Source organism: Perca fluviatilis, chromosome 1 (assembly GCF_010015445.1).
Source record: "Perca fluviatilis chromosome 1, GENO_Pfluv_1.0, whole genome shotgun sequence".
NCBI classification, from domain to species: Eukaryota; Metazoa; Chordata; class Actinopteri; order Perciformes; family Percidae; genus Perca; species Perca fluviatilis.
This window is the reverse complement of record NC_053112.1, coordinates 32,386,232-32,411,134: the sequence shown is the minus strand read 5'-3', so window position 1 is coordinate 32,411,134 and position 24,903 is coordinate 32,386,232. Positions and strand designations below refer to the sequence as shown.

The 24,903-nt window shown below is 40.1% G+C and overlaps 2 protein-coding genes across 4 annotated transcripts in view; one reads left to right on the top strand and one right to left on the bottom strand.

Moving 5' to 3' along the window:
• The window catches only part of nr3c2 (nuclear receptor subfamily 3, group C, member 2), an 85,127-nt gene extending 69,253 nt beyond the window's left edge, over nt 1-15,874 (top strand). The window contains exons 7-9 of the mRNA XM_039794877.1: nt 1,736-1,866; nt 9,682-9,839; nt 10,647-15,874. Coding sequence (XP_039650811.1) covers nt 1,736-1,866; nt 9,682-9,839; nt 10,647-10,802 — 445 coding nt within the window. The 3' untranslated portion in view covers nt 10,803-15,874. The remainder of the gene's footprint in view (nt 1-1,735; nt 1,867-9,681; nt 9,840-10,646) is intronic.
• A 2,464-nt stretch (nt 15,875-18,338) lies between these two features.
• arhgap10 (Rho GTPase activating protein 10) overlaps nt 18,339-24,903 on the bottom strand; it is a 96,940-nt gene continuing 90,375 nt past the window's right edge. For all 3 annotated transcript variants that reach the window (XM_039801646.1, XM_039801656.1, XM_039801666.1), the window contains one exon: nt 18,339-19,892. In XM_039801646.1, the coding sequence (XP_039657580.1) occupies nt 19,804-19,892 (89 nt within the window). In that variant the 3' untranslated portion in view covers nt 18,339-19,803. The remainder of the gene's footprint in view (nt 19,893-24,903) is intronic.

The following is a 24,903-nucleotide window of genomic DNA, read 5'->3' as shown; positions in this document are numbered from 1 at the left end:
GCGGTGCTAGATGAATTACATTGTGTCACTGTTCCCCTGCCAGCTCAGCTGTCAATCAAACACACCCGTTGGCCCACCCACTCAGAGGCTTGAAGACTAAAAAGCATTTCTCATTTATCTCTGAAAAACCTTTTCATCTTTCAATATTAAAAAAATATTAAAAATAAAAAAATATATATATTTTGAGATGAGAATTTCGCTGAAGACAGTGACTCATTGTGATTTCAGGTAGACATTTCTGACAACAATATTGAGTTGGCTTCTTCCAGCCAAAGGTGAATCTGAACTTTCCTTTTTTCCTCAGTTCTGCGCTCCTTCCTGAATCTTTTACCATAGAAACAGAGACAGAGAGTGAGTTTAAGACCGAGAGAGAAACAGAGTGAGAGCAAGACAGAGATGGAGAGATATAGACAGACGGGAAAAAGAGAGGGAGAAGGTGGGAAGGAGAGATTTCTGCCAGTTTTTTTTCTTTCCGACCCAAGACCAGCAGCTCATTTTGGGCAGTGATTCAGCAAAATTGATTTCAGGAAGAGAGTGCGAGAGAGAGAGAAGGAGAGAGAGAGAGAGAGGGAGAGAAAACGTGTGGAGACTTTAGAAACTCCAGCCCAAAGTTGTATCAAATGATGTTATGCTGCACTTTGCGAAACTGCTCACATACACAGTGCTGCTCAGCAGGGAGACAGGACTGCGTCTCTCCCAGACGTCACAGTTTATCAGTTATTTAGTCAGGCTGACAGACACAGCTGTACTGCAGTAAATACTGTAGAATCTGTCTGATTATTATGCACTCATTTCCAATCGGCTGCTTTTGGTCTCTTCTACAAAATGTTTAGTCTAGTTGTTATCAGAGTGAAGTCTCCACCCTCACTGCCTACCTAATTATGTGGTTCCACAGTATTGTGGGTAAAACCCCAAACTCTTTCAAGTCAAGCCACACCACTTGCATTTAATTACTGTAGTCTCAGTGTGATGGTGACTTCTAGCAAAGAGAAGTGGCATCTAAAGCCAGAGATTCCCCTGAATCTGAGGCATCTGCACAGCACATTTTTGATTGGCCCATGCCTTTACCCCTACTAATGTTCCCTTCCTGTTTTTGTGAACTATGTGACGTAACCGAGATTATCTTGCTGATAAAATGTGTGTGAGAGAGAGAAGGGGAGTGAGAAAATGTTATGCGTGTCAAGCATGCGCGATTGCACTGCACACTTAATGATGTATTTTCGACACATCGATGCCCATAAATCTGTTTAGTAAACATGTACATCTCTGTGTGCTCAACATATGTTCATGTGTGTGTCGTTCTGTCACCATAAATATGTCGAAAGTTACACATCCTTAAGTGTGTTTATGGTGACTAGGGTTAGATAGGGGGTCTTTCGTTAGGCTTCCAAAGCCTTAGAAAAGTGGCGCATTTGTGCTGTGATACTGCACTGCAATCTGGGGGGATTTGGTATTCTGCTCTTAGCCCAGACTAGCAGAATCCTCCTCTGCACTGTGTGGAAACATTGTTTCACTGGGCTCCACTAGAAATGGAGTTAGGAAGTGAATGAGTAAGTTACATACAAAACATGTGACATAAAATCAGAATGAGTGGGTAAATAAATGAATAGATGAGTGTGTGTGTGGATGAGTGAGTACTGAGGATGGATTGTAACTAATACTAATATGGGAGTTCTGAAAGAAATACTACTTTTTTGTGAAGCTTGAAATGTTTCCCCTCCCTCTCTTTCTCCAGGGAGCGCATGCAGCAGTCAGCCATGTACGACCTGTGTCTGGGCATGAGGCAGGTGAGCCAGGAGTTTCTACGACTGCAGCTAACCTACGACGAGTTCCTCTCCATGAAGGTCCTTCTGCTTCTCAGCACAGGTGAGATACAGGCACTGCAAGCGCACTTATTTATTCATTATATACCCACCTGCTCACACTGCTTTTTTCTCTCCCTGCAAGCACAAATTACTAATGGTATCATGAAATGTAATTTGAAAATAACTTATTTAAAAAAAGGCATTATGTAGTCAACATCAATTCCAAGCAAGAATGACTAGAACTTTCAGGGTATCCATAACTCAAACTGACCAAATCATGAACAATAACATTAAGACTGTAAACGTGAAAAACTTGGATGTCTTGGCTGTAAGGCGTACACACTGGACACTACTAATAGAGGCCACTGTTCAGTACAAGTCTAGACCACCATTGTGCCCGATAACAGCTGCCACATTTCATTGCAATGACTGAACTGTAGTGTCCCAGTTAAAGCTGACCATGCAGTCATCATTTTTAAAGCAACTCCCATCTTTGAGAGGTGGATGCATCTGATTTCTTCAGATGCTGCATTCAAAGTCATCCCAACAGTATTCATGTGGGATTATCCAATGTTTTTTGATCAACAGATCCTAACGGCCAGGTCGTTTTAAAATTATTTCTGGATTAATCTTGCTCCAGTACAGGGAGCGTTTTCTAGTTGAAAGTACCAACTCCTTGTGAGAACACGTTGCCCATGAATGGATAGTCTGCTGTGATACTCATCATTTTAATGTGGGACTCAAACCTGTGTGCTCTGCGATTTACGCCGCACCCTGATTCAGCCTTTATGGTGGTGCAGTTGGAAGCAGGATTCATCAGAATCATCAGTGCTCATGTTTTAAGTCCACTGATAATCTGTGGTTTATTGTGAACAGGAGATACAGTATGTGTTTGTCTAGGAAATGTATTGAAAAGGTGTATTCTGTTCTGTTCTGTTCTGTTCCATCCACCGCATACCTTTGAGACCTTTTTGGCAGTGACTGACTGTACCCGCCTTCCCAGCACCCATGATCGTGTCTTTTTAAAGGCTGTTAGATTATCATTCTTGGTAATCTGTACCATGCATAACAAGTGTGGAAATAGACTTGATGTTGCATGCACCAGTTTGTGTAGCAACATCCATATGCAAACAAAAAAATGGAGCAGTGATTTCATTTTTCCATTCTCTGAGCGAAGGCTACTCTTTTTTATATTATACATTTTTTTTAATTGCCCATGGATAAACAGAATACGTCTATCACTCACTAAAGAAGGTCCCACCGTGTTGCCACTCTCTGCCAAACTGCACCCACAGGCACTGCAGCTTCACAGAGAGGACGTGTTGGACCAAGTTGCTCAGTTGGAAACTGAAAGCACTGGTTTTTCCACCACCTCAACACCCTGTGAGCTGCTGCTGTCAGTTCAATAGGAACGGTTAAATATTTCGTGATGGCAGCTGCGTCACAACTTCACCGACCACACCCGCTCGCAGCTAATTAAAAGATCACCACAAAGCTTAAAACTACAATGGGACACAGAAGACCTGCTGCATTCTAGCTTTTGGGCTTTTTGAAGAGTCTGCATGCTGGCCAAACTTCAAACTCTTTGAACTTCAGCACCAGTGCCAATCAGTGGAAATATTCATTGGCAGTATGTACGTATTTTTCAGTTACTGAGGCCTCTGAAAGTGGGGTGTGAATGCTGGACTCAGATGGGCGAAAACACAACCGTGGTGAACTTAACTTCATCTTTGCATCACAACTTCTTCAATTTGACATTTACATTTTGCCCGATTAACTGACACCATTATCCACAATGAGTAATAATGAGTGCAGCCATACAGTAGAATGAGTTAATAGTTCTGTACCATTACAAACAATTGATGGTCGAAGCTGCTCAGACAATGTAGCAGGTATGTCAGTGGCTTTGAACTAGTGATGTAGATCCAATTTTAATCAAATTAATTAAAACATTTTTTAACAGAGCAACTGAACATGCTATGGTTATCAAATGGCCATTACTATCAAGTTTGAAGCCCTTTAAGTTTTTGTTAAAAAAAATTCCATTTGGTCGGCTTTCTTGGCTCTAGATCGGATGCATTTTTGCAATACAGTTAGAAAAATAGATCTTGATTCTTGCAGTATATTAGCCAAAATATGAATAGTTTTGAAAGTTATGTTAGGAAAACTGCAAACCTGCAGTCTGGTTGTGCTGGAAGGCAGTTTCTAAGCAATACCCATAACTAATAAAAGGTATTGTTTTCAATTATTGATAGGTTGTACTTACAGTAGCACATATATAGAAAAGAAAGTCTGTCTGTCAGTAGATTGTTAAACATACAATATATACCTGACCAATAGTATAAGGTTGGTTTGGCTTCATAGTACAGTGACATATTGAAGAGGTGGAGATGGAATGCATTTTCCTGACAAAAAACTCAGTGTTGTTGAGTCATCTGGAAGCAGGAGAGCTCCAGCCGGACTTCAGCTATTGGATGTTGGGAGAGAGGAGGAAGAGAAAGACTACAGAGGAGATGAGAAACCAAGAGGGAAAAGGGAGATTTAAAGAGTGAAATCAGACTAATGTTGACAGTAAGAGCATGTGTTGGTGAGAAAGAGACAGGTGCATAGCTATGGGGAGAAAAGAAAGAGAATACAAAGGGGGTTGGCAGAGCTGGTCCTTCTGTTGCTGCAGCCTCCCTCTCCTCTCCTCGCTGGTCCTCTGGAGGTTTTCCAGAGAGTCCTGCTGTACTTAATAAAGGCCAGTCAAGTGCCAGGCAATGCTCCAAGACCTGCTATTTTTCTTTACTTCCTTCAAACCCAGAGCTGGTATTTTGAAGGAGAGGGTGCGGATAAAAGAAGCTGGGATACAGAACTGAAACAGGGAATTCAAGGTGCTTCAATCTGCTCCGGTTATTAAATTTAGTCAAAATATAGCGCTAAAATATGAAGAGAGAAGGGGGAGAAAATATTCATCCAGTGCTTTGTTTTTTTTAATGTGCAGCAGAGAAATTCCTGTACCTGTGAGCAACTGTACTGTATAGAGGTTCGATAAGCATTTCAGCAAAAGCACTTCCTTTTTCAAAAGCAGTCCTTTTCTGAGGGACTGTAGGAAGCTCTATTCATTACAGTCATTCAGAGGTAATGTGGCGGGCCTTGTGGAAGGAGTAGCGGCAGAAATGTTTACAGAGGAGTTGTCAGAACTTGTCAGCTGAGCAAGTACTACGGAGTCACTGAGTGTGTGTGTGCCTTTAGGCTGGTTTGAAAAATGTTGCATTACACACACAGAGAGAGAGAGAGAGAGAGAGAGAGAGAGAGAGAGAGAAAGAGAGAGAGAAAAGAGAGAAGGGCTGTTATTCCTCTCTGACTTTGGCTAAGGTTTCATTGCGCCTGCGGCGTCTCATGACCCTGTTTGGATTTGGTACAGGAGCGTTGTCCTGCACAAGCCAGTTACACTCCTCACCTCTACACACAAGTAGATACTATTGCTAGATTATCTCCATTTTCTTCGATTGTTCTCCTATAGCCTCATTTCCATTTCAAAAGATCATTTTAAATCATGTGATAATTTTTTCATTCTAACCAGTCATTACTCTTCTTGGGAGATGTTTAGATTCAAATTTCCTGATAGATAACGCTTTCTTTAGTTGTTACAGTAGTCATGCTCGGGGCTAGTTGTAGAAATGTCCTTATGAAAGTATCAGGTATTATATATCTAAACCGAGAGCCACTCTGTCAGTTTGGTATGTACCAGCAACCCAGAGCAGGAAGCTGCACGTCCTTCAACGACACACATGCTAAGGGCATCTCCTAGCTGCATGAGTTATGTTTGCCTCTTTATGGTATGTGCATTAGAAAGAGAGCTTTCCTGGGCTTTTGGTACAATAATGCAGCTGCACGAAATATAACCTAGTTGAAAAGGCTCTATACCTGCAGTGAACATCCATTTTAAATCAATTAAGGTGGCATAAATGTCCTATTTTGGGGCCATTCATGGTAACGCCCCTAACTGCCAGGTCGGTTTCTAATCAGGGCGTATGTGGGTCAGTGGGAGGAAAACAAAAGGTCCTGGGATTTAGCACATTCTCACCATGTCAGACATGAAATAAAGTGCAGAAATCACAGTCTTTGCACCAGGATCCAATTTGTTTTCATATCTGCTTTCCTCAGCCTCATATGAGTATGTCATGCTCGAAGGTTATTGCGCATCAAAGTACGGTGAAGAGAACGACATAGAAAGAGACAGATAGAGCAGACGTGATGAAGCCAGACAAACACACACTCTTAGATTTATTGACCTACAATGATCTGTTCTCAAAAAGATTCAATAATAACTGACATGAAGCAGGCTTTTGCTTATGGCTAATCATTCTGCAGGACTCAAAACAGGTCCTGTCAGTTGCTGCTTTTTGCTAGTGGCTACTCAAACGTACTCAAGAAGCACATGATTTAGTTTTGAAAGGGAAGCCATTCAAACCATTATGGGTCAGAATTTCACATTCTGCTGAACAATATATTTTTAAAAACACTATAAAAATGTACGAGACATTAAAACGACCATTAGTTTTCTATACTGTAGCTGTTGACATGAGATCGGGAGCTTCTTTGGGCTTTTTTCACTGATGAAACATGAATGACTAATAGCTATTTGTCAGAGAGTTTAACCGCACTGCAGGATGAGATATCTTGATTATATTTATAGCATGCAAACTTTTTTTTTATTTAACCTTTATTTATTCAGGGAAGGTTCACTGAGAGGCAGCCTCTCTTTTGCAGGAACGCCCTGATCACATTCACACAGTTACACATTCATACCTGGAAGCTGCCCAGTACAACCACAGTCTGATCTGCTGGCCACTGAGCAGCTCCACTGGAGCGGTTGGGGTTAAGGGCCTTGCTCAAGGGTAACGAGGGAGGGACAAGCGCTGCTCTTTCACTTTCCCCACCCAGATTTTATCCTGTCGGTCTGGGGATTGACCCGACGACCTCCCGGTCACAAGCTCACTTCTCTAACCTTTAGGCCACCACTGCCCATTATCTGAATATGTTTGTCGGACAAAACAACATTTTATAGACTAAACGATTAATGGAGAAAATAATCAACAGATCAATTAATATTGAAAATAATCAGAAGTTGCAGCCCTATTCCACATAAAAATAGTAATAACGTTTTGTAATTACCGAATCCATATGCATTTTACCTGGCTAATTATTAACACTTATTAAGTAGGAGTGGGAGATATGGATACAATCTTCAGCCATGGTGTATGTCATGTTATATTGTGATATACTGTAGTTATGTTTCTGGGAAATGAATAAGAAACTGTTGATGGGTGAATAACCAGAACAGAATGCCTGTGATTGGCTAATACAGGCAATTAAATATCTTACAAATTGAGGTACAGTACTTAAGCAACTCTATGCAAAATTCCTGTTGCCATAAAGCATTCCCACTCATTGATTTGCAGCATTGCCTGAGATGGCCTAATACACACACAGATATGAAAGGCATAGCTGCTTTGGTATGATTGTACCTGATGGTATACTGTATATCATTATATGTTAGTCTTTTTTTTTTTTTTGATTTTATTTTTGGGGGGGGGGCTTTTTCCCTTTATTTTAGAGTGAAAGTGGATAGACAGGAAAGGTGGGAGAGAGATGGGGGATGACACGCAGCAAAGGGCTGCAGGTTGGATTCGAACCCGGGCCGCTGCAAAGGCCTCAGCCCATATGGGGCGCACGCTCCCACTGGGTGAGCCAGAGGTCGCCCCGTCATATCTTGGCTGAAGGACAACTGAAGGCGTTCCCTCAGACTGATTTGAGGTGTGCTCTTTGAGAGGCGAGGTGTTTCTTATTCTGGTAGCCAGCAGCTGAATGTCTTTTAAGAGATTTGGCAGACTTCCATATCTGTGACTTTGTTCTCCTGCACAGCGAGGGAGAACGAGTGAGTGAGGGCGAAAGACATTGTAGACATTTAGATACATCCTCATGGTGCAGTGTCTGTATCTCATTCTTCACATCCATCTAAATCTCTCCCATTATGCTGCCTTTTTTATTTAAAGTGTATTGTTGCCACCATCCAAATCATAATGGAGGTTGCGGTTATGTAACAGCTCTGGTCATTGAACAAACTGCTTGATGCATGAGGTTTGGTTGACAAAATCATTAAGCTCTTTAACTAAGGCTGCCGCCTAAAACTCAATGAGTCGAATCATCTGTCGATGGCCCCTCAGTGGAGAAGGGTAAAAATATGTTCACCTCATTATGAAACTGTGGCGGGCTGCATTTGACCCCATTTGATTTTTTGAATGTGGTCGAAATCATCACTGAAACACATGCCAATGGATTATCTGAAAGCCAGATAGTTTATAAGAAGAAAAAGAACCAAATGTTCAAATCTAATCTGTATTGAACAGCCAAATTTGATTCCAATCAGAAAAAAATCGGATTCAGGTACAGCCCTTTCTTTAATACACATAAGCACCGTTGCTGTCACTGTTGCCAAGATAACTTTTAATCAATGCCTTCCAGTAGCTCAGTTGGCTTTCACGAATCAGTTGCTACACATGAAAACGAATTACTTCTCGAAATGGTGAAAGTGGTTGTAATGACTTGCTAAATAGGCTCAGATTGTCAACACAGGAAAAATGTCCAAAAAAAGGCCATGGTGTGGGAGTTGGAGCGTAATTCACTGAACACCTCTAATTACCCTTTAAACAGTTACACATTTCAACATGTAAGGAACACACTGATGGCTGTACATGGCTTAGCCCATTAACTGCAAATGGTATTTAATGTGCATTTTCTAAAGTGTACCATACATTTTGGGACTTATACAGACTAATTTCTGTATGGTAGGAAAATCAAGTCAGAGAGACTTGGAAGTAGAGAAAGGTAAACCATTTTTTTTAACGTCACTTTATAAATGCATTTTTCATGAATAAATGTGGTTTATTTCACATTTAAAGGAACTTTGACAGCTAAGAATTAGTTGTTGGATGCTGAAAAGTAACTCTAAAGTCTCTAAACTCTTTTCTTTTTACATCTACATTTGTTTACTATTATTTCTCCTTTAGGTTTCCTATCCTGACAACATAGCTAATAAATGGAATGCTTTTTTTGTCTTGCATTTAACACCAAGTCAGAAATTTCAAAATAGTCAATAGTCCCTGCTTTTAACTGCATTAATCTTAAAACAACAGCCAACTAGGAGCAGGTAATATGGATCAAATGCTTTATCACAGTATATTTAACTTTAAAATGTGATATTGATGTGTATGGGACGGGAATGTCTTTTTCTTTAAATTAAATTAATTACCAAACAAATCAAAGTACCTCCTCCCATTGACACAAATTAATATAAAAATACAATATTGCCAAGAATAGTTTTGCTTGTTAATTTATAACATTGCTTGCAATGGCCTTTTACAACCAGAGATATTAAAGGGATTAAAACTACCTCGGTATAAACAGCAAAACTTTTGATGGTTGACATCATCTCACAGTGGTCACACCGCCCAACTCTACAGACAACTAAATGTCCATTGTGATAAATGATAGCCTTCCAGATCAATCGGTAAAGGTTTTGGAAAATGTTCAGAAGTAACATGATGTATGCAAAACATGCAAATCTACCGGTATAGTCCTTTATTATAGCACAGAAAGACAAAAAAGCGCTTTACTTATAATTGACGGTAGTTCTGGTTTTTATGCTTTATGATTATGTAAGAAAAATTTACATCAATCATATCAAATGACCAACAAACTGCCCAGTATCCATACAAATCTCATATCAGTTGTTTTTTTTGTGTCAATATTGGATCATAAAACATAAACCCGGATTGTTGTCCACTCAATAAATCCAGTTGATGACAGAAGGATTTGTTTTGTTCCCCAGTTCCTAAAGAGGGTCTGAAGAACCAGGCGGCGTTCGAGGAGATGAGGGTTAATTACATTAAGGAGCTCCGGCGTTCAGTGGGAAAAGCAACCAACAACTCTGGCCAAACCTGGCAGCGCTTCTTCCAGCTCACCAAGCTACTGGACGCCATGCATGATGTAAGTACCCTTGCCCTGTCTGCCTCCCATGCCAATGGCCTACAGGACAGCACAGGCTTCCCTTGGCAGCCTCTCGGTAAGCCATGCCTTCACACACGAAGCGTGGGGTCCAGTGGCACTTTGGGGCTTCTAATATTCCCTGGACGTGTTTTGAGTAAAATGGCAGCATAGTGGATTAGGATAATGCATTTACTTAGCAGTTCAATGGTGCTGGGACTTGGAATAAGGATTATTGCATCCCAATCTCTCACTACGGGGGAGGTAATTTTGGCAAAGGCAGTGACCAGCCTGTATTGGTGAATGGAACAGAAGGGGATCAATGCCAGCTCACAGTTTATTGGAGCAAAGTACACAGTGAGCACTGTAGCAAATGTGCTTAATCACTTTTCTTTTTTTTCTTTTGCATGGGTCAACCCATATGTGGCATAACGACAGTGTAGGCAAAGCTCCATTAATTGAGAGTCAGCATGCGAGAGGTCACAGAGATTAATGGCCAAAATTCAATGACCCAAATGACTGAATAAATGGGGCTAGTGCTGAACGGATGACCCTTCTTTAGAGGAGGGCTGTCTAGAAAATAATCAGTGGTGCCCCCAAGTGGTGAGCTGAAAAGAATTGTAAAGTGGTCAGTGCCAAACCGTAATGTAAACACATCTGAATATGAAACTCATGAATATACAGTAGTGTACTTAAATTCTCACATTCATAGAAAAAGTTCACATATGAGTTATAACATCCTATAAAAATGAGAAAAAAAACTACAACTACAGTATGTTTCTCATCAAACTGTGTGTCTGTGTTGTCCAGCTGGTGGGGAACCTGTTGGACTTCTGTTTCTACACCTTTCGTGAGTCCCAGGCCCTGAAGGTGGAGTTCCCTGAAATGTTGGTGGAGATCATCAGTGACCAGATACCAAAGGTGGAGTCAGGCCTCACTCACACAATCTACTTCCACAAGAAGTGACTCACTTAGCAGTCGGGACAGAAGCGGCATAAAGAACTGGAAGAGAGGAGGAAGAAGTTCAAGAAGAGAAAATGTGCGAAAAAAAGGCCAGACCAGTTGGCTCGCACCCGGTCGCCCAGTATGCCAGCGTCCTCGCCTTGGATGGGAAAAGTCAAGTGACGTGGTGACAGAAGTAAAAAGGGGAGAACTGATTTGACCCTGCAGTCACCACGATGGTGGTCAGAGCTGTGAATAGTTCGTGGAGCCGAGCGCGACACGCTGAGGACTTGAGATAAATGTGACAAAGCATCCTGAAGTACCCCACCCCGTGCTCCCCTTGCCCCAAAGACGATAACAGTATTTTCTATGGAGATAAAGCCATACAGTTCTTAGGATGCGCTAGATACAGTCACTGCGTTCGCACACACACACACACACACACACACACACGCGCACACACACACGCACACACAAGTAGAGGGAAATTGATACACATGCTGTCCACATGCCTTCACACAAACGCACAGATGCACTCCACATGCACTAAAATCTGATTCCCTTACAACTCTAGAGAGCAAGTTTTTGCAAATATTTAATGTGGCTTATGCAGTCTTTCACAAATAATAGCACTATGAAATTATAAAAAGATATGCTAATACTTAGATTTCGCTTTGCAGTGTAGCAGCATACTGCAAGACTACAAGGCAAGGGACATTATGAGGAGGCAGAAATTCTAGACTGTAAGGCGAAAGGTCTATTTGAATATAATCCAAGGGCTATACAAGCATCATCATAAGTTGAATAGTTACATTAAATCTAAAAAGTCCAATTTTGAATCTCAATCAGTGTCATAACAGCCATCATTAACATTCACATTTTTTAAATTAAATTATTTAGTAAAACAATCAAAACTAATATGCAAAAGTCCAAAGCTAAAGCTGTTAAATTAAAAAAAATGTCTCTCTTGTGTAATGTAAGCTTGCACATGAAGCTCCCATGTAATAAAGTCATTATTTTAGGAATTGTTGTGTAGAGTTAAGACAATATTGATGAGCGATTTTACCTTTGTGCAAAAATGGTCAGGAGTGTCGCAGGATGGAAAACATGCATTTACGGAAACGATTTCAGTAGAGTCCGCTGGTAATGGATTTGACTGAGGTGCATCCATAGTAATTGTGTTTTGTGTTATCTCCAGAGCAGCTGTCCAAATGTCTGTTTTTACTCACAATGAAGCAAAACCAGCCCTTTGTGAACCAACACTTATCTACTCTTCCCAGAAATAATAAAAAACGTTTTATAAAAGTGTGTTGCAAAGGTTTAGTTTTTGACAAGCCAGTCATTTTTCATTAAGGTGCTTCATTTTTACAAAGCCAGGCAAAGCATAACATGTACAGTAACGCGTAGACAGTCCATACTGTACAATACACTTATATGGACACGCAGTTTAAACACACATACTCTGTAAAGTTGATATAATCCAAAATGGAGCATTACTCTGCAGTGCTTACAGCAAACGGCTAATGTATCAAAAACCAGGCAGATGTGTATAGGTATTAACAAATTCTTAAACACATTCTATTCAGCGGTTGTACAGAAGATGTTTTGAGGTACATGTGGATGAATGCTTGATGAAGAACTGTTGGTACTGTATTATCATATTTCCTAATTTAGTGTATTTCCTTACTCTACTCTTTGGGCCAAGTACTACTATTTTAGGTATGGCAGGCCCAGTCGTCTGGACCATTAACTTGTCTCACACCCCACTGGTTTTTGGGTAGTTGTGGAATACTACTATGATGCTACTGAAAAGTGATAGAGCCGCTAGAGGAGAAAAACAGTGGGGGCGTGTGATTATTTGTTTTGTTATTTTGTGCCCTGTGAGTGTGTATTTACATTTGTGTGTGTGTGTGTGTGTGTGTGTGTGTGTGTGTGTGTGTGTGTGTGTGTGTGTGTGTGTGTGTGTGTGTGTGTGTGTGTGTGTGTGTGTGCGTGCGTGTGTGTTTTCTGGCAAGCAAGCATGTGCATAGTTGATCTGCTCTTTCAGTGTGGGTATTATGCATTTTATGTTATAGGATTAGCCATATCCTATTTCCACATTTAGATTTGCACAGAGGAGATACAATGTGAAATGAGGCATTAGTGCAGCTAGCAGGAATTGTCTGTTTTGATAAGCAACTGTGATGATGCAGGAAAAGACTTTCTGCATGGTCACCCAGCCTAAAGTTAGACAACATGACATCATTAGCCCAGCCGGGTGCTGTTGTAATGTATTTGTGGCCTCGGCTCTCGTAACGATGGCTCTGTGGTACACTACAAGGTCTCTTCTGTGGCGGTAATTGTGTAAAGATTAGTGTACAAAGAGATGGAGGTGGCATGAGCACAGCTGTCATTAGGGACTGTCCGCAAATTATTCAGGGGGGTTCAGAAAAGGGGGAGGTTTATGTATTTTTAATTTTGGCTCAAGGGAGGGTAGTCTAAATTTGTTGGGAGAGTAGGGGGAGGGTGTTTCAACATCTTCTCATTCCAGAATTATATGATTTTCATTCATTCTGGGGTGAAAGGATTGTGCTCAAGTCTATCCGTTCTCATGATGATTTTTCTTATCAGTGGCTTTTATTGACCCAGCCGTTTAGCAGCTCTCTTAGCGGCTGTATTTTCACTATTTTGTTATGCTTGCCATAAACATGATTTTAATTTATTGATGGGGAGGGTCCAAATTAAATATTTATAATGCTGTGTTAAGTCCCCCTGCCTAATAGTTTTCTCCAGTCTCTTGTCAGAAAGGCCTCATTTCACAATCTGTCTTTGTTGTGCATTATTGCATTCAAGTTGTGAAGAACTTAAGCTAATCTCTCTCTGTTTCTTTATTTTTGCCCCTTTTTTGTCCTTTTTAAAGAATAAAAAACTGTCTAAAGGTTCATAGGATGAATGGGAAAGTATTTTTGAGAGAATTATATTTTGCTGGAAAACAATATTTAAGTACTTTGTCTAAAAATGATATCCTTTTTGTAAAATGAAATGTTAATGCATGCTTTTTGATGAGACGTTTACATTGTATTTAAAAAAGGGAAACTTGTGCCTTTTTATCTCACCTGATTTACAATTTTACAGTATATATTGTAAATAATACAGCAAGTCCTTATGTTGAGTATAGTATAAAACATTTCTACTTTAACCATCTTGTTGGAATATTGGAAAAATGTGTTTCCCACTCTCTATGTTCTGTGTGTTGGATCACAGAGAAGAATTTACAGTAAGGGTCAGTGCCAGAAAGGGCCAAATAGAGAAATGAATGTATCATACATTGTGAGAGACTTATGGAACTTACTACCTGAATGTTAGAGAGAGTACATTTATTATCTACTTATTAAGTAAAGTTATTTGATTTTGCAACTTTTTTTAAATTTTTTTTTTTACTTTTTGCATTGTTCAAGTGGCTCAAACAAAAAAATAATAATCAAAAGGTATTTCTTATTTTGTAACAAGATGTATCAAGTGATGGATCCTTTGGAGTTGTTGCTGTTGAAATGATTTCCTAACCCATGGCGGTAATGTTGATGAGCACCACAATAAAAATCCAGAAATCACAAACTACTGAAACTGGGCTACGTGAAAGAAAGTTCTTGACTTTTCAGTTTTAAAATAAACTTAATGCACACACAAAACAAAAAAAAATGATGGATGTAGAGGTTAGCCAATTCAAATTTGACTCATTTCGAGCTCCAGTTGTTAACTGGACCTGCTTCACTAACTGCCAAAATAAGTTTCAATCATAACAAAAACAAATTTGTCCCAAAGAATGGTAATGTAAAAACGTTCAAATCTATACACAGATAATTACGTTATCAGTAATATTCTCAAGCCCTTGTATGAACCTTCTGCACTCCGGAAATAAAGGCTTTGACTAGTTCAACATTTTGGGGAATACACTTGTTCTTGCCGAGAGTTAGATGAGAAGATTTATGTCACTCTCAGGTGTGTATGGTAAATATGAAGCTACAGCAAGGAGACTGTTAGCTTTGCTTAGCTTAGCATAAAGACTGGGGGAAGCAAGGGGAAACAGCTAGCCTGGCCCTGTCCGAAGGTATAAAAAAAAGTCCATGTACCAGCACCTCTTAAACTCAGTAATTAAAATGCATCTCATTTGTTTCAGTAGAAAAGGTGTAAAAATGTTGTTGTGATGTTGTTGTAGTTTTATGGGGGGTTATGTGCCAGACTGTTGGGAAAGTCACTGCTCTTGGCCAATAAATAGTCCAGCACATAGCTAGATTGATTAATTTGACATTCTTAAAATACACATAATACCTGCAGACAGGTGTCACATACACCTACAAACTGTCAAGGATTAATAATATACACAATAAAAAGCCCACAGGTTTATTTATAAGCAGATTTTGTAACCTTTGTACAGATCCAGGCTAGCGGTTTCCAGTCTTCATGCTAAGCTATGCTAACCGGCTCCTGGCTGTAGCTTCATACCATACCATACCATACCATACCAACATGAGTGAAATGAATATTCTAATACAATTCTCTGCAAGAAAACTAATAAATGTGTTTCCCACAATGTTGAACTATTCCTTTAAAAGAACAAAACGGATTTATCGGTCATTAATCACCACCTTCTGCAAATACAAAAAAAACTTTCCCTCGACTCGAGGGAGCAATATTATCGTCAAAGCTGTCTCCTTCTAATCAAACTCCTTTTAAGCACGAATGACTCAGAATGTGTTCAACTGCTATCACATAGTACACTTTCTATCGATGGCGTCACTGTGTGTGGAGTCACGTCGTTGCCATTTTCTGTTCACGGTGTTGAATCGGGTGTAGAGAGACTAAGCCATATCTCCACAGCCATGGCAGTGCATTTCTTATTACTATATAAATATATACAAATGCTTTTTTTTTTTCAATTCCAAAAATGACTTTTTACTCAGATGCTTTGTACAATATTTCTCTGCAACTATCCAGCAAACAGTAGACATCCTTCACCATAAACCAATAAAACCAGTTACTGTATATCTTGATGCAGATATTGCCATACTTGTGTTTGCAAAACTATTGCAAGATTCTAATAAAACTGTTCAATTCATCATTTTATATGCTGTAATTTGTCCGTGCATGTGTGTGTGTGTATATATGTATGCATGGTCTGTAGGTGTGTGTGATGAAAATTGTACCATGAGACAGAAGCAAGGGAAATGTGCCCTGAAAAAATGGGCTGTTTGATGTGGGTAAATTCGAAACAGCTGCATTTGGTGGCTGGGGAGGATAATGAGCCAAAAACACAGTAAGCATGGAAAAACAAAAATGATATGGAGCAGCAGAAGGTACATCAGTCACAGGGGAGAGCAGATGAAGAGACCAAAGAGAAACGGAAAGAGAAGAGAGTGAAAATGACAGAGATAAAGCATGCGAGGATGAGGCTTTTGCTGTAAAACGGCGCCTGTGGAGAAAAATCACCATTAACCTTGTTAAAGGCTGATCCGAAAACACGCCCGCTTTGCCAGACTGTAGAGCAGACAGTATTACTTTTTTGCTCATTTTTTTTCTCTCTCTCTCCGAATCCACAGCCTTCTCCAAATCTCCCCCAGATTTCCAATTGCTTCCACTTGTAGTCGTGCCAGATAAACAGAATCTATTGGATCAGGCTGATTTCACGGCTGCGCCCGCGCACATGGCAGCTTCTGTGGCCCACTCTCTGAGCTAGGTTTTTTTTTTTTTTTTTTTCTCCTTCCCTTCACATTCTCTCGTTTATGTTTGAAATTTACTTTTCTCCAAATTCCCACTCAGTTTTCACCCCCAATTATACATCAAGTCCTATTATGATTATATGTCAGAGGATTTGCACTCTAAAGGAAGCAGATGAGGACAGGAATGTATTAAGTAAGTGTTACTTCCAGCCGTGCACATTTGGGAAATTCAGACACATTTGTGGCACTTAGTAGTGTCATTCGCTCATCGTTCGAGGTAAACTGCTGTAGGCTTTGATCTAAGCTGAGTCATGGCGTTGGACTACGTTTTGAGGCTGAAGGACACTGCGTCATAGGAGGCAGAGGACAGCTGGCACACAGCCAGGACTCAAAATGAAAACGTCCATCTGGGTTTTTTACTTTACACACCCACATCTAGTCTAAATCGACACAGTGACACAAATGTATACATCGCATCCCAGACTGATAGACGCTGATGCATAATGCATGCAGAGACACAGAACACCACAGGTAACACAACCTCCAGTGATATTAAGGCAGCTCACAGGCAGACCCACCCAGATTACCATTGTTGTTCATTTAGTCATATTCCCAAATTTAGAAGGAAAGATAAATGCACTGAGAAAAACTGAGTTCATAAACAGATTACTATTACACGGCCAGACAAGACTAACTGAGGAGTAGAAGAGGTAAAAGGAAAAAGAAGGTTAGGTAGGTTGGACAGGTACTGAGTTTTACTCCTGAGACACAGACAGGTAGAAGAAAAAGGGAAAAGGAGGGCAGATAGAGCAACATGGCACGCTCTCTGACAGACTGTCCAAAGCATAGTGAGAGGCAGACAGGGTGGATGTCTCTATGATTCAGCAGTATTCTGGCAGAGGGAAGATGATGATGTAGTGCCCCCGGGGTAGATGATGGCGGTGGGGGTGATAGTGGGGGAATATTTTTGCCCATCTCATTAGCTCTGCCTTATTTCATTATGTAATCATCGCTTCTGCGGTTGCTTTAGGGAACTGGTGGACATATGTGTCGCACTGAATGAAACCACAGCTCCAACCTTTGGTATTTTCAAAGTGGACACAGTATGTGTGCGTGTGTTTATACTTCTAAATAGTACAGGAGCAGCACACTCACTAAGTGTGGTGGTGGACTGATGGTAATTACATAACTGAGGCCAAAGCACCAAGTCTTGAGGCCATTCGTTGTGTGTTAATTAATTACAGAGATGTAGCGTAAGAAATAACACGTGTGACGCTGAGATGATAATGGATCAGGGAGGTGGATTACTGTGCGTTTCCCTCTATTAAAGATCTATTTTTAAACCCCGTTTTGGAAAAGTTATTTTGGAAGTAGCTTTAAGTCAGATGAACCAGTCAATATAAAGAGGACGGCTAACATTACACTACATGGCTCACTGTAACAGTACTGGCTGCAGAATGGATCCTCATTCCACCAGTCACTTGATTCCTAGACTCTGTGGGAAACTGGGCCCTCTCGGTGACACAATAGATGAGTCATCACAAAATTAGACATAGTGCTAGATTTCACATTTCAAATGGTAAATTTCCCCAAATTAAACTTGACACTTATTAGAATTCTCATTCAGCAAAATGTGGTCATAACAATGACTGCAGTACTTTCCCTTTTTTTGTTTTTGGTCCACAGAGTTAATATGTTTTATTTTGGTAAATAAATGTCTTACTGTTGAATGTATGCTTAAAATACTGTACGTGAAATCCGTGCCTAAGATAATATTGTTTTGTTAAATAAATCTTTGATAAGACTTTAATCCGTTAAATTATCATTCCACACATTTATGTTATGAGAAAAATGAATATTACAGTAAAGAACAAAAGGAAGCTTTATTGGTTTGTTTAACATGGATCAAGAGGATACCCAAAGGTATCAAAATGAAAGAAGGCCCTTTACAAACATCATAAATCAATGTCTTAAATTATTGCAAATGAAAAAGCCTGCTGAACCAAAGCTCTCAGAAAAATTAAAGTGTCTTCTTGAACAGCTGATGGATACATTGTAATGCAACATGTGTACATGCTAAAACCAATCCATATGAAAACCTGTCCATCACTTAATGGAGGCTTGTAAAACATACTTGGCATAAACTATTTTTAATATTTAGGTTATATACACTCAACAGTTGTAAAACTTTGAAATACTGCATTTTGAGTCTTATAACATGTTGATTTCTAATCACTTATACGGACGTTGAAGATAAAATAATGCAAAACAAAAATTTCAACTTTGTGGGAGTGTCTCATTTCTCTGCTCAGAGTAAACTGAGGGAAGTTAAAAATAAAAAAAAAGCTTTAAAAACAAATAAAACAGATAATTTGACAGAAAAAAAACAACACTTGGTTTCAATCATTACTACCTATTTAAATGTGCCTCTGCTGACTCTGTCTGACGCTAGTGTTTAACACGAGAGGCTCATCAGTCATCAAAGAGGCGTTTCACTGCGTTTCTGTAAAGGAGTGCACCAAGAACAAAACAGTACAGAGTGTATTTATAATTCAAAAGTCATGCAATCAATGTGCCAATAAAATAAAATAAAATTACAACAGCGATATGCTTCATTTTGAATATCCAAATTCAACATTTTAAAAGTGAAAGCAGTAACACGCTAATTCATTTTCATACATACCCGTACATACATTTACACTGGCTGTTCTAAAGAATAAGGCACGGTTAAGTACAGTATGTCTAATCTTTTAAAAGCTGAAAACACACTGTGCATCATTGTCGAGAAGGTCTAAAGCTGCTGGATTCGGTGCAAAAGCAGTCTTTAACAAAAACGGATTACAGTGACTCGAGTGCTGACATTCTTCCTTACAGTTTTCTGAGGATCGCTGTTTGACTTGGGAGCTCATGGATACCATGTATAACTGGGGGAGAGAGCGAGGCCTTTGACAGAGGGCCGTGCCCTCTCTAGCGCTGCTACAAAGTTACCTGGATGTTTAGAGGCTACAGCATCTTTGTATACAGCAGAATATTGTAAGTGCAAACCCATTTTGAGATTACAACGCTGAAATCCAAGTAGATAAGTCAATTCAAAGAAAGAAACATGCTTGCACATGGATCACAAACGTCTACTTGCCAGCCAAAAATGGATATACTTGTGTATCAAGAATGGTCCACCAGTAATAATATATTGTCACTTGCTTGAGAGAATTCAGAGATTTGGATAAACGAGGCTCTATGGTGAATGTCAGAGTTGATGCACATTCATGTCTGCATATTTTTTTCCTGGTGGATGTGATAACTTAGTCCATAAATATTTCCATTTGGGGCTACAGCATCTCCACATAGTTTTCAGGGATGAGGCCTCTCTTTCCCTCCAGCTCGCCCTCCAGCCAGCCTGGCTCTCTCGACTGGGTCACTGCAGGAGAGGACACAGGGTCACCAGGGGGGAAAGCAGCACAGGGAGGGTGAGGGAGGGTGGGGGACAGACAGAGGACACAGAGCCTCTGGTGAGTATATACAGCATGTGCACATGTGTCAGAGCGAGCAGAGTACAGGTCTGAAGAGGATACAGTAATTATGTGGTTACACTAAACTCCACTGTGACTCATTTTTATATCTACTGCAGATTTCGAGTCTGTTTTTGGATCCCATTTAGCTAAAATGTCACCCTGAGCTTAACCTCAGCTGCAAAACGGAGCTTTTCACTGACAGATGTGTCAAGAGCACAGAGCATTTCTGTGACATGCCTTCTCAAAATCCTCCCAGGAGTCTCCATTTACATACAAAGTGAGCCAATTAAAAAGTTGGAGTGCATTTGCAAGTCATCAATTGCATGGATAAAATGGGCCAAATCAAGACATAAACTAATTCAATACCTATTTGTTTTTCTTTTAACGTGTCTCTGCTCAGCTGGCCTCAGGACGCAAAGAAATGTGTTTACCAACAGGGCTCTTGTGTGTCTATTGAACACAACATGAACAAGGAATTTAAAAGTCCAATCTTTTGTAATCAAGTGTAATCAAAAGCAGGCTTTAAACCTACCAAATTGACTAGCAGGTGTTCTAATACAAGGGCTACCACAAGGAAACAACTCATTCTGTATTATTATTATTGTTTTCTGATGTTGTTAAAAGGTGTTTTTACATAAGCTTGTCCCCATTAAAATGAGAAACAACAGAGAAACAAAGACCCCCCATTCCTATCTGACTGAGTATATTAACAAACTGCTATGGGATTATTTTACGGCTATTTTTAGGATATTTATAGCCAAATGTAGTTTTTTTTTTAATAATCATTCATTAGTCAAATCATAATAAAGCCCATCCTTAGAACGAAGGATAAACTTCATCTACACCCATTGCACTTTTTCTAATAAGCACAACTAAAAACCTTAGCACGGGTAATACTTTTTACACTCACACCTGTTTTTCTATACTTGTTTGTTTTTTACTTGTGTACACATTAAGGCTGCATTCGCAAAGCCTCAGGCGCTCCAGTGATTTTCCACAGGATTGCACAACAATGTGCGAGTGTCATTTAAATCGGCCAGTTGTGTACTTGAACAACACAAAGTAGCTCAAGTAGACTTTGTATTTCACAACTGATCAAATGAATGGGAGGACCGGCGTTTTCTCCTAAGCGCCTGATCTAGTCTGAATGCAGCCTAACGCTAAGTTTGTTCAGTATATACATGACTGAGTATGTCATGTATACATTGTTTTATGACACAATTAAACCGAACTAAACCAAACCAACAGTAATTGCACCTTTAAAAAAAATAAAAAAGCAAGGCAAATTGTCCTTTTAGTTTTAAAGGGGTGATAGAATGCAAAACTGATTTTACCTTGTCATAGTTGAATAATGACAGTTTAGTGGGTAACTAGGACATACATAGAACCCCTAAATCCCATTGACACCTCTTTTCTCTGCAAATCTCACTATTTGAAACTGCCTCTGAAAACGGGCGAATCTCAACGAGCCCCATAGTTGACGTCAACTATTGCGGCTCCTCCTCATTTGGCTCTAGTCTGTGTTTGTCACGCCCCAACATTTGCATAGGCTACACAACTGACCTGAGATCAGTTAGTCTTCTGACTCTAGGTCGTGCAGATCTCAGAAATTATACAGTATTTCATCGGTTGTTCATCTGCTATTTTACCATTCAATTCACTTCTGAGACTTTTTTATGCGGGAAATCAACAAATGGTCAAATATGGACCGTTTTACAAAAATGTATGTCTAATTGCAAATTTTGTCCGACTGTGTGTCGGAGTTCAGCTGCCGGTGCTGCCTGTGTTGCTGCCCTGCCGCCTGGCCTGCCTTCCTTCACAGACCCCGGCCTGCTGTGAGCTCGATTGAGCTCCGTCAAGGCTGGAAGCCCACGGAACTTTATACCCACGCAAAGTCCCTGCTTTGTGGGTGAATGACTACTAAATGCCGCTGCCCTGACAGAGCTCCAGGGCCTGCAGTTCCCCTCTTCCTAATGCCAGGTGTGTGTGAGTGAGAGCACGGTCAGCGAGCTTGTTACGCCAGCAATCTGTTACCACAGGTTCCAGTTAATCTTTTAATGTGTGTAATTATAATGTGTTGAGTTATTTAAATAAACGATTGGAAATAAATGCCGCTTGTCTCATTGATAGAGCCTGCGGCTGGATGTAGCTCTATCAATGAGAGCTAGCTAGCCTCCTCTTAGAATTCCTCTGGAATTCACAAAAATTCATTAACTTGAAATCGGACACCATTGTTAGCTTTATAAAACCCTTAGGTAGATGTTGTATACGTGGCGTGACGAAATTCAAACTGTAAATATACTCGAATTACGCCAAAAATTAAGCTAACTATCCATGATTTGTAGCTACATATAGCATACATACAGCTAGTTAGGATTGAAGGGACAGTTGCAGCTAACGACACACCTACTCTCCACAAATATTCATTAACTTGAAATCGGACACCGTTGTTAGCTTTATAAGACATTTAGTTATATGTTGTATAAGTGGCGTGACGAAATTCAAACTGTAAATATACTCGAATTAGGCCGAAAATGAAGCTAACTATCCGTGATTTGTAGCTACATATAGCTAGACTTGAAGGGACATCCGCAGCTAACGAAACACCTAGCTAGTCTCCATAAATATTCATTAACTTGAAATCGGACACATTGTTAGCTTTATAAGACATATAGTTATATGTTGTATAAGTGGCGTGACGAAATTCAAACTGTAAATATACTCGAATTACGCCGAAAATGAAGCTAACTATCCGTGATTTGTAGCTACATATAGCTAGACTTGAAGGGACATCCGCAGCTAACGAAACACCTAGCTAGTCTCCATAAATATTCATTAACTTGAAATCGGACACATTGTTAGCTTTATAAGACATATAGTTATATGTTGTATAAGTGGCGTGACGAAATTCAAACTGTAAATATACTCGAATTACGCCGAAAATGAAGCTAACTATCCGTGATTTGTAGCTACATATAGCTAGAATTGAAGGGACAGCCATAGCTAACGAAACACCTAGCTAGTCTCCACAAATATTCATTAACTTGAAATCGGACATGTTGTTAGCTTTATAAGACATTTAGTTAGATGTTGTATAAGTGGCGTGACATGTGTGTAACATGTGGTAAGAGATTGCTGGTGTAACAAGCTCGCTGGCCGCGCTCTCACTCTCATACAACGGGCCATTTAGCTAGCAGGAAGAGGGGAGTTGCAGGCCCTGGAGCTCTGTCAGGGCAGCATATTTTGGTAGTCCCTGCTGTGGGCTGCCTGCTGTGGGCTGCGAGCCGTGACGGAGCTCCAAGTATCTCATAGCAGGCCGGGGTCTGTGAAGGAAGGCAGGCCGGGCGGTGAGGCAGCACCGGCGGGCGGCGAGGCAGCACCGGCGGCTGAACTCCGACACACAGTCTTACCAAATTTGCAATTAGCCATCAATATTCGTAAAACGGCCCATATTTCTCGCTTAAAAAAGTCTCAGAAGTGAATTTAATAACGAAATAGCCCGACAAACAATGTATAACTTTGCAGTGTCTGAAATATGAGACCTGCTGTCCAGTCCCTCATATGTTTCTATGTAGTTTGCTCAAACCAATCAGCGCGTAGCTCATTCGGAATATTCATGAGCATACCATATTTGGAAGAAAAGCTCTTGTTCCAAATAGAGCCATATTCACAGGGTAGTTAAAGTGATGGTTCGGAGTAATTCACCCTAGTGTCCTTTGCACCATGACCTCGAGCCAAACACCCCCCCAGAAGCTTTTTTCACCTGGGTCTAACATTGGGCAAGTTAGTGTAGAGTAGCGTTAGCCGCTGAATAGCTTAGCGCAGGGGCTAATGGACCAATGTTTGTATCTCTTAAATGACCCCACTAATAATGCCCAAAATGATACCAAAGGTCTACACTAGTATATATATATATATATATATATATAGGTTATGCACTCATAAAACGATGGATTGGAAAGTTTGTAAGTACACCAGAAGTTTATGTAAATAACACTTGCCTGCTGGCTTCTGCTCTCTGCTGTTGTTGTTGCTGCTGTGAAACGAGTGCTTAGGGACATCTACAAATTACAACACCGAAAAGAGATGCAACAAAAATATTTTTTAATTTAACTTATTTTTTAAAGTGCTGTAATATAACTAGCAGGAGACAAGTAATAATTGAGTTAAGTTTGGAGACATTACCTTATTTAATCATTAAATTAATACATATTTTAGTTGTATCTCTTTTCGGTGTAGTAATTTATAGACGGCCCTAAGCACTCGTCTAACTGCAGGTAGCAGCAGCAGCAGCAACAGCAACAGAGAGCAGAAGAGAGCAGGCAAGTGTTCATAAACTTCTGGTGTACTTACAAACTTTCCAATCCATCGTTTTATGAGAGCATAACCTATATATACTAGTGTAGACCATTGGTATCATTTCGGGCATTATTAGTGGAGTCATTTAAGAGATACAAACGTGGGTCCATTAGCCCGCGCTACTCAACTGACTAACGCTTACTCATGCTCGCTGAGTGTTAGACCCAGGTGAAAAAAGCTTCTGGGGGGGTGTTTGGCTCGAGGTCATGGTGCAAAGGACCCTAGGGTAAATTACTCCGAACCATCACTTTAAGGGCCTTATAAAATAGCTTTCGGGCAATTTTCAGCCCAACCAATGTTACATACCCCATTAGGAGACCTTAAGGAACAGTGTAAAATACCCTATATAATCATTCTATCACCCCTTTAAAATGTTTAAGGAAAGTTTAATAGAAATATATATATGCAAAACGTCAAGGGTCCTCAAGATACTAGATACTATAGATGTTTAGTTAAGAAAAACCTTGTAGTGTAACATTTATGTAACATGTCAGTCACTTAATTTGAAGCCTGATTAAGTGTACAAAACTACACTTAAAGCAACACTAAAGAACTTTT